The 10,157-nt window shown below is 40.8% G+C and overlaps 1 protein-coding gene across 3 annotated transcripts in view; it reads right to left on the bottom strand.

Moving 5' to 3' along the window:
• Positions 1–2,598: 2,598 nt before the first annotated feature.
• SRPX (sushi repeat containing protein X-linked) overlaps positions 2,599–10,157 on the bottom strand; it is a 49,677-nt gene continuing 42,118 nt past the window's right edge. For 2 of the 3 annotated variants that reach the window (XM_026104125.2, XM_026104126.2), the window contains 5 exons: positions 8,915–9,036; positions 8,088–8,267; positions 7,062–7,195; positions 5,567–5,688; positions 2,599–3,148 (listed from right to left, as the gene is read on the bottom strand). In XM_026104125.2, the coding sequence (XP_025959910.1) occupies positions 2,968–3,148; positions 5,567–5,688; positions 7,062–7,195; positions 8,088–8,267; positions 8,915–9,036 (739 nt within the window). In that variant the 3' untranslated portion in view covers positions 2,599–2,967. The remainder of the gene's footprint in view (positions 3,149–5,566; positions 5,689–7,061; positions 7,196–8,087; positions 8,268–8,914; positions 9,037–10,157) is intronic. The other variant, XM_064497692.1, reaches the window with a different exon arrangement.

Raw genomic sequence — 10,157 nt, 5'->3', positions numbered from 1 at the left:
CCCAGTCATGAAAAATGACTATGATGTGTTGATTCTGTACCTAATTCAAAATGGAATTGCAGCAGATTATAACTGGAATAATATAGTAGAAAAGTCAGACCCATTAAGTTTTTTTCTTTTGTCAAAAAGTCACTGGAAATCCGTTGATGTACATTTTGCTTACTAGTAAAGGGGAAAAACTGTCCATTTGTGCATTCATACTGTGGGCACACACGTGCCGAAGTGCTTGAGCCAGAAAACTGTGGCCATGGCAGTCCTTCTATGGATGTGTTCTTACCCTGTTTGCTCTGTGTGCCACACTTCAGGCAGGAAGTGATTTGGTGTGCCCAGCCATTTCTAGTTTCTTTTAGTTGGAAAAGAAAAAAATGCCAACTCTATACAACTTTCAGGTAAGCAGTGAAGTACCAGCTCTTAGAGATTTGACCTCTTTTCTTAAAATAGGTGGCTGTGTTGTCTCACAAGGAAGTAGCGCCTATAAAATGCTTTGTTTGTAAGGGTTTCAAGCTCAAAGCACACAGGGAGAGATACACAGGCCGTAAGCTGCTTGTGCTGGAGTAATTCTATCAGCTCAGTCCCAGAACTGATGGCTGTAAATGTTGGGGCTTCGCTTGAGCTGCTCATGCAGTTTCACCGGCACAAAGGCAGTGGCTGCTGTGGCCAGCTCGGGGCTGAACCTTGGTGCTTCTCCCTTGCAACACACTATTTCCTGCCCCTGAGCATGTGCTGGAGAGGCTCATGGGGCAAGCCTTCACATTCCCCTTGACCACAAGGGCTACACGGGCAGCAGTAGAAAGGAAACTTAGAATACAGTTGTACCCACCAACTGTTATATCCTCCTTGCGTTTCTATAGCACATCCAGGACTGACTTACCTCCTTTTTGACTCAGCCAGGTCTGGAACAGAAATGCACTCTCTGCTTTTGTCACCAAACCTGTCCTTACATCTTGTTCCTGATGGCAACCCTCAGAAAGCTCTGTCAAGGGAAACCTTCTTTGCCTTCCACTCACACATCCTTGCAAACCCAGCATCACAAGAGGCTATAGTGCAAGGCCTAGCTCCTAGCAGGCTGGTTGTCATGTCACAGTCCTTAGGGTGCAGCTCTTCTCCTCCTTTCCTGCTTTGATTGCTTTGCACTTAGCCCTACACCTTGGACAAGTGACACAGCTGAGCTTCCTGAACCCTTTAAGCAGCAGAGGCTGGGGGGGAGGGGGGAGGGGGGGCGGGTAATGCATCTTTGCAGCCCACTCAACCATTGCCAGAGTGGGAATGCTTTAAGCCTGGGGGACTCCCATGTGGTGTCTATCTAGCTATGACAGATGGCGATGGCTTCTCTTGTGGGCCAAGGGGGAGGCAGCGCATGTCCCCCCCCCCCCCCCCAACCTGCAGTGTTCAGGATATATCTATCTGAATCTTCTTTGCCTTTGACATCAGCACTGCAGACAGTCATCACCTGGGCCTCACTGTGCTTGGATGTTTAGTTTTTAAGTCTCCTAAAAAAAAAAAAAAAAAAAAAAAAAACCTCAGAAGCAGACCATGCTGTTTAGAAGACCCGCTCCATGCACTTAAGTAGCATTGTAGCTTGTGTCAGAGCTGCCCCCCCCCCTCCACCCCCCCCCCCCCCCCAAACTTGCAGAAGCAGCCTTTTTAGAAGAGCTGTGATAATTTCAGAGAGTGTGGAAAGCCTGAGCTCTTTGGTAAGGTTCTGATTATAGATGCTGCTAAACTGTTCCCCTGCTGACACGAGCGTAAAATTAAGTCTGCTTCAGGGTCAAAGATGAACAAGCATTTGGCTGAAAGGGGTGTGTTCTGAGTGGTAAGAATGAACAACACAGCTATCAGAATATTGCTTTTAAGGCACATCAAATTACATATCAGATTATTAGCAGCCTGTAAGCAGGAGTCCCAAGCTGTAGCTCACACTCTTCATTCCTTTCGGCTTATATTCTTCAGGCAGGATGCATATTCTTTGCAATTGATTGGTGAGATTGTAGGCTATAATAAAACAAAAGGAAACTGTTTCCTTTTTTTGAGTATTTCCTAACACTCTTAATTAAGCAGTGAAATTTTTTGTTAATTTGTAAGTGATGACTTTCAAACAAATATTTTCACCGATCTGGAAATGATAAATCCTTGATAAATGTTCCCCTGCTAGCAAATCAACTGGCTGATCTGTCTCCAAGATGAAGAAGGGAAGGAATTCTGTTATGCCAAGTCACTGGACATGAAAAGCCAGATGCAGAAGTGTACCACGTAAAAGCACTGTTTTCTGTGACTTCAGTGTGTGGCCCCCTACTAATTATTGTCCATCTTCTACTGTTCCTCCCTCTTCCTTTTTCTTTTTGTCATTGAGTTCCATAGTCCTGCCATCAGCTATTTTCTCCTCACTGCTGCTGAAAACAGATACTTGTGTTACCTTCAGCTATGCTTTCTGTCTGTGATAAACTATATTATAGTGGAACTGAAAGACATTGCTGAGTTGCTCTACACTTTAAATCTGAGGCTGTTGTCTCTGTTACAGTGGTTTGCAGAGGTATATTTTGATCCAACTTTTGAATTCTATTGATCAGCTTTATCTCCGAGAGGAATTTTAGACAACTATCTGTTTGCAAAACAATATTTTATTAATAAAAAGACTTAAAAACAGTAAGAAAGAAACTCCAATTTTACACTGAATGAAAAATCCAAAATAAACTCCTGGAGACGTGCCTCAGTTCTTCATTGTCTGTACAAGCAATTCCACTGGATAATAATTCTACATAGAAATTTCTTTAAAGATGGCTGAAAGTACAAAAAAAGCATCATGCATATGTCTATGCCGAATAGCTACACAACAAGACAGACTTAACAATACACACAAAAAAAATCTGTACATCAGTGATTGAAAAAGGCCATGCTTTGTGTAGCACCAAGGGGAGAATTATGTGGATAAAAAAATTCACCGACAAATGAAAGCCCTGCAATTCTGAATTAAGGACATGACTGGCCAATTTCTGCTTGCAGTTTCATCTCTTCTTTCCTCAAGGGAAAATTGTCAATAAGTGCAAAGAGCTCAGCTGGTGTTGCTGGGAAAGGGTAGCGTTCCTTGTCCATTCCGTGCTTGTCCATCACCACAATGTTGAAGTTATAATGGGGGATTCGCAGCAACAGTCTGCAAAATAAGGAAATCATTCTGTTAAGGCCCATCATCTGTTGTCCAGGCACTTCAGACAGTAATAAACTGCAGAACCAGCCTCTTGGCTCTAAGCAGAGAAGCAGAGGAATGCAAGGATGGTCAGAGTGTGCTATACAGAGTCCAGTTTGTTTCACCTGTAAGAACAGAGCATCAGCTAGAGATTGGGTATGTATTGCAGACTACATCTCTGCATTAGGGGAGGGCCAAGGTAACTGCACTCAGCTCTATTTTCTTCTCTGACTTCTGATTGTTATTACAGCATATGCATTACCTAGTGTGATCACAAGAGCAAAAACACAATAAAAAATAAAGAAAAAGGTTGTCATGGAGCTAAATAGTTATAGGTAGACTATTTCCTTTCTTTGCCTCCCTACAGTATATCTATCTCCTGCAATGGTGAAAAGGAGGACAAAATTACTGGCGCCACAAGAAAAGATCTGAAGAGTCTGTTCTCATCACCTGTAATAACACCTATCTATCTGGTACTAATTCCAGCTTAGAAGCACAAAGCCACCAGTAAACAGGGAGTTGTCTCCTTCTGAGTGGTAAAATGAGTCATTCAAGCTCCTCTGGTAGGTGCAACAGTAACAGAATTATATTCTTGATGGTCTTTTAATCTTTTGCTTGGAGAACAAATGAATGACAAGATCTCTAGACCTGCAGTCCATCAACACTGTGGGTGTGGGTAAGATGAATTTAGGCAGATGTGATGGACTGGTGTCAGGATAGGAAAGCTGCCATGTGGAAAAGGGTCTGTACAAGATTGGATTTCAGGCACAGGTGAAAAGATCAATGACATACAAAGCATAAAAATTGACCCTCTTCTGCTGTCTGACAGGTGTGAGTACTCTAGATGTTTTCTTGTTGTGATGAATCAACTTGGCTATTGATTTCAAACTAAAATAGTATCTGGCACCAAGTTATGGTGATAAGTGAGATACAGCACAAGAGGAATGTTGGTTCTCAGGAAAACGTCTACCCTTTACAAATCCAAATGCTAACTTTGAAAGCACTCTGAGTTTGCCAAAGTTTTAACTAGGCTATCTATGCTGCTTAGTTTAGTAAGCACTAATTCTGGAAAGCATCAAGATGTTTAAGATGTTTAAGGGTGTGTTTTATTTCAAGTTAAGCACTGTCCAGAACTGGGATGCCAACATACACACTGCGGTAGCAACAGAGTCTAGTGAAAATGAAACAGAAACCTAAACTTTCACTGACTGCAGAGCAGGTTATACCAACTTCTGAAATGTAGCTCCATTAAAGACTAGGGGGGGGAGAGAGGTTCAGGTAGGGGCAGGGTTACAAAAGTTTGTGTTCTACAGAGCAGAGCCACAAGAAAACCACTCAAACTTTAATGTGTAATTTTAAGTAAAAAAAAAAAAGGTGGTCCTCATGCTCCCCCCTCTTTTCCTAGGGAACAAGTGCTTTTGTTTTTTGAAATCCCAAAAAAACCTCTCAGACTTGTCAGCAGACTGAGAAAATAACATAATTTTAATTTGGAAACAAGAAACCCTTTCCTAAGGTATAACACAGAAGATGGTGCCTGAAAAGCACCTGGTCTTTTTTCCTGAACAAATACTACTTCCCCTGCCAGCCAGCCCTTCACTTCTGGCTTGTGTAGTCCTCCTTTCTCTAGGAAACACTGGCACTTGAAGTCTCCTTTTCCAGGGAAAACCAACCCACTGCCAGTCAAAAACCAAGTCAAAACAGTTCAGGCACCTAGGTAAAACTGCTGAATGTCACAGCCAGGCTGGAGAGGCTGAGATGCTATCCCCTTTGAAATACTGCCTATACCATTTCTGCCTGGGACTTCACTGCTTCCCCTTACAGCCTGGCCACAGCCATCCACCTGACTGTAAAGAAGATGAGCTGTTGCTGCTGTATGGGGTTGCACTGGCAGCTATTTCAAGATTGTCCTTGTAAAGTGACTGTGGACTGTCATGACTGCATCAGACCAAATCCAGCACAAATATAAACACACTTGAAGCGTTTTCAGTGGCAGACTCAAAACCAAAAAAACACATGACATAGATAATCATGAAGGGACACGCAGAGAGTTCGCCTGAATTCAGGAATCCCCTGTTTGAGCAAAGGAACAAGGGAGACCCAGCATGTGAAAGAGACGGCTGGTCACTTGCCATTTAAATGTGAAACAAGCTGAAGTTCTTAATTTCATAAATGTCAAATGCCCATGAATTTGCAGCTGCTTTTGCACAATGAGCAAGGAGCATATAGACCATGAAACTTATTCATGAACATCTACCTTCCAGTGTCCAGATATGTACATTACAGTAAAATATGTATATTCAGATAATAAGATGAAGGAAATCTAAAGCAGCATGTTGACTCATATAAGCTAGCTGCACAGACAACAGTAGGGAAAGCTTACTTTACCTGAGTTGCAGTGCAAGTGATGGGGGCAGCAGCTTTACACCAATTCGTCCTATCTGTGCTGGGAATACACCCACCAATTCAACTACTGTAACATGTCGAAGGTCTAAACCACACTGTGCTGGCTGGAAGGGTTAAAAGAAGAAGGAGCTATGTTAGTTACCAGGGAGAGAACAGTGGGTTGTTTTCAGTGTGCAACCAGTCTTTATAAAGAGTTCAATCTTTGTACTTCACTCTGTGTATGTTACTGAGACAGTTTAAATTGAAATGAGAGCATACTTTAAATGGTCTCTCATATTCTTACTGCAAAGAACTGGAAGCCTTATCGCTCCTGGAAATGTCAAATACATGGGTTCTTAGCTACTCTAAAAATAACAACGCACAGAAACCACCTAGGAGAAATATGAACGTGTTGTTTAATGAAATGAAAAGATACCAGTTTATTAAGCATTGTATCAGTAATCTCATTTGGCAATCAAAACCAACTGTGTGAAATGGAAATCAACTGCAGAAAATTCTCTTTCATGCCAACTTGTTTGATCACTGTAAAGCAGTGGGTAAAGTACTATATCCACTGTATTTAGTATTTTAAACTATATCATTTTGATCAATGATTGAATTTTCTTGCAAAGTTAATCTATTGGGGGGAAAAAAACCCTCTCATCTTACTTTTAACACAACTGTCTCTTAAGCCAGCAGTTAAAAACATTACCGTGCTCATATCCCAATGCGTATTAATACCAATTTTTTTTCCAGTTGTGGGAAAAAAGAAACAAGGTACAAGCACTTGGCACTGTCAAAGAATACACTGGACTGGCTGCTTTCCCTTAGAACACATACATGTTTAAGATACATCCCTAAGTAGAGCTAGCAAAAATCCAACAAGAGCATAATAATTATAACATATATGTAGCACAACTACCAGCAGTTCTTATCTTTTTGGAACAAAATACCACAAAGATATCTCCAGCAGTCTGGATGATTTCTGAGTCTCCAGTCCTTCATCTGCTTGCGCACTGTTTATTTCTAAAGTCATTCACATTTTACATTACAGTTACAAAGTTCACAGGTCTGGTTTGTGTGAACTGTAACCACTGAAGTGATGTATGTTTTTTTTTCCAACTCCTTTAGGAGTTCAGTTAAGGACTGAGTTCCGTTAAGTTATTAGAGCACAAGTTAATATTAAATTAATCTTGGGAAGATGGAAGAGGGCCAGAACTGCCTGAGACTCAGTGACTGGTCAGGCAGATGCAGTACAATGCAGAATGGAGCTGAATTAGAGTCTGGGGAGATGTTTAAACTGAAACTCACATAAAAAGGGTTACTCCAGAACTACTACTACTTCAGCCAGAGTCTCTAGTGGTTGCAATGTAACAACTGAAGTTTGCTGATTTATATAGCGGAGCTTGTCCTCTTGTGTCTTTAAAGAAAGAAATAAAGAAAAAAACAAACAAAAAAGAAAAAAACCCAAACCAAACCACTCTGAATTCTGTTTTACCTGCAACATTCCCAACTGCATCCTGTAAAAGAAGTTGGCTGCAGTAGGAGTTGAAATAATTAGCAATCTCCGTTTCTCATAAAATTGATCCAGAAGTGCAGCTGCAGTCCTTACGTTCACATTAATATTCATGGCTAGAATTAAATTTAAAGCAAAAGTTTTAGAGCATACTGAAAACGGATCTATTTCTAAAAGCACAAACGAAAGCAAAAATGCCAAAAAGCACAGGAACAAGAGAATACAAGTGATTAGATACAGATTACAGATACAGATTAGATACAAGATACAGGTGAAACACTGGCCTCATTGAAGCCAAGAATTTCATCTGAAAGGAAGCAGATTTTTATCCCAAAGTATGATACCACATTGTGAAAGAATGTTTCTTTTCCCTATCTTGCAACAAGAAGAAAAAAAATCTTTCTAGAGTGCCTCATCAGACTGTGGGCATTTTGCTTGGAGAGTAGTGGAAATACTGCTGCTAGGTGTGTTAAAAGCTGGTTCTAAAAAGGAGGTGGGGCTGGAAATTGTACAGTAAACTGGTTTAATAAACAGGGCTCTGGGAGGAGCCCCTCACCATTAAACTGAGTTTAAGAGAAAGGAAAGGGCTGCAGAGCATTGGCTCTTATATACCTTTATATTTCTTATATACCTCTATAGCTTAAACTGATCCATTTGAAAGTTTCCCCCCTAATCTTAAAAAAAAAAAAAAAAAAAAAAACCTGATTGCTGCTGTTTTCTAGCCTACAGACTTCCAACTTCCAGAATGTAAAGTTTTGTGTAGAAGTTTTGGCTGAAAAATCACTATCAGTTGTGAGGTACCATCATCATCTGAGGCAAGACTGCCAAAGATGTCAAATGCTCCAGATGTAAGTACCAATTGGAAGAGAAGACAAAGATAAGTTTCATATCTCTAGGGCATTAAAATTTGTAGCTGTATTCTACCCTCCAACCCCTTCCTCCAATTTTCACTTCCATGAGAACCATTGCTCTTGCAGCCCTTTCAGTAAAGTGGTAATACTCACTTACGTGCACAGGTTGGCTCCACTCCTGACCACCCCAAATTGTACTGGCATACTCTAGCTGGGCTTCCTTGCAGCTCGTAGCCACCGATGCAGGAAAACTCACATGTAGCACCATAGTTATTTCCATCACCTGAACACTTGATGTAGCCATTATCTGGGGCGTTTAATTTCACACAGCGCCTGACTTTAAACAAGAGGTGAAAAATGAAAGATAAGGCATCAGGCACCCTGATACTAGGGCAGCATGGCCAGTGGAATACCAATAAAAAATACATATTTCTGCTTGCTGTCTTTCCCATCAGCTACCTTATAGTCCAGTACTTCAAAAAAACATGCCAAAAACTCTTTAATTCATATGTAAACTACAGTGATACAGGTAGGTGTGTGCATCTGATCACGTAGCATCATGACAAGAGGTCATGGAGCAGAAAGAGATCTGAAGCTGAGACCTATAGATTTCAACTCTGGTCCAGAAAGAGCTGGACTTGTCGTAGGGCAGCCCTGCTTGACAGATGTGAGTCACAGCTGAGAAGACTTCTTCAGATACTTCACGAGACAAACGTTAGGAAGAAGCCATCAGGAAGGAAGGGGTGCAGAGCTGGAGGCTGCACTGACAGCAAAGTCCTCCTCCAACTTCCAGCCTGCCAGCTGTCCACGCTGCTCCAGGCCTAGCCTCCAGGTTCTCAAGGAAGACTGCACTCTCTCAGTTTCAGAATCAACGTAAAACTTATGCATAAGCAGACAAATACAGATATCAGAACAATTCTAAACTGTTTACTAAGCCAGATGCAAATCTGTGACTATATTTATAGTTTAAAACATCATACTTACCTCTGACTTTAACAAGAAATTTGCAAGTGCCTTTGTTTTCAGCTCTGTCATATACAGTATATTGGATTTTGTGGTCACCTTCTGGAAAATGTGACCCTGGTGGCAGGCCTTTCAAAATAACACTAAAATAGGAGATAAAGTAGAACAAATTTATAAATCTGCCAGTATTTTCCTGCTGACAATGCTGTAAAAGCCTGAGGAGTGAGGGCTTGTCTGTGGCATGCCGAGATCGGCTGCACTACATGCATAAAGACCGAGAGTAAGCAAGGGAAGAAGCTGGGCAACACAGGTCAGCATATTTAAACTTGCTAACAACCGCCCATCCTGGAGTCTTAACTTGCTGACAAAAGAGAAGCAGAGCAGTCAGAGCCTGCTTTGTTCCTGTAAAACAATTTATAATGTGTCCAAGTGTCGTGTACTGCCCAAAGGATCTTGAGCTTTCTTTTCCTTCTACAAGGAAAAAATTCAGATTGATTATCCCTCATTTTGTATCCTAAATTGTCTGCTGTCAAGGCTGCAGTGTAATCCAGAGCTGGTAGAGTACTGCTGTTTAAGATTACCTCCAACCTCTTAGAACAGGGACATTACAAATCTGGCTGTTCTGAACTGCTTTCATAATTACCACTTGTGACAGTACTGATGTACAGAAAATTAAGTAGAAATTGAGATTTATTTTCATAGTAGAAGAGTCTAGCATTCCACAGCAGCAGTTTTACTTGGAGCTTGTTCCTATCCTCCAAACACGTCAAGAGAATTCAAGTGTTCACTTAATCATACCCTCAATATTGAAACAGTGAGTTTTCCATGTAATGAAGAAGTTTACATATTCAATAAACTGCAGGTCTCAATGCTTAAAACGAAAGCGCTGTACATAATTAGACTGTATACAACATCACAATGTAACAAGATTTTCTAAAAATGTACACATGATTTATGGAAAAACTTCCGCAGATTCAACAGTTAGTCTTTTTGGGCTGAGAACAGTTATTGATCTGACAAAGTCTACATGAGATAGTCCTGCCCCCCACTTTTTTTTTTTTTTTTTTTTTTAAACTCACCAGACATTATTTCATCAAAAAGACTCTGGAATTTTTTATTCTGACACTGAGCAGCCAATTTTTAATGCTACTTAAGTTTCAAATGAGAAGCATTACTTTTAAAGCTAAGTGTAGACCTCTTTATCATTAATAGCCAGCATTACTGCAGAAAGAAGCCTAAAGACGATTACAGGATTTGTATTGTG

Source organism: Dromaius novaehollandiae, chromosome 1, assembly GCF_036370855.1.
Source record: "Dromaius novaehollandiae isolate bDroNov1 chromosome 1, bDroNov1.hap1, whole genome shotgun sequence".
NCBI classification, from domain to species: Eukaryota; Metazoa; Chordata; class Aves; order Casuariiformes; family Dromaiidae; genus Dromaius; species Dromaius novaehollandiae.
Note: the sequence above shows the minus strand (reverse complement) of the source record. Positions and strands in the feature narration are given on the sequence as shown.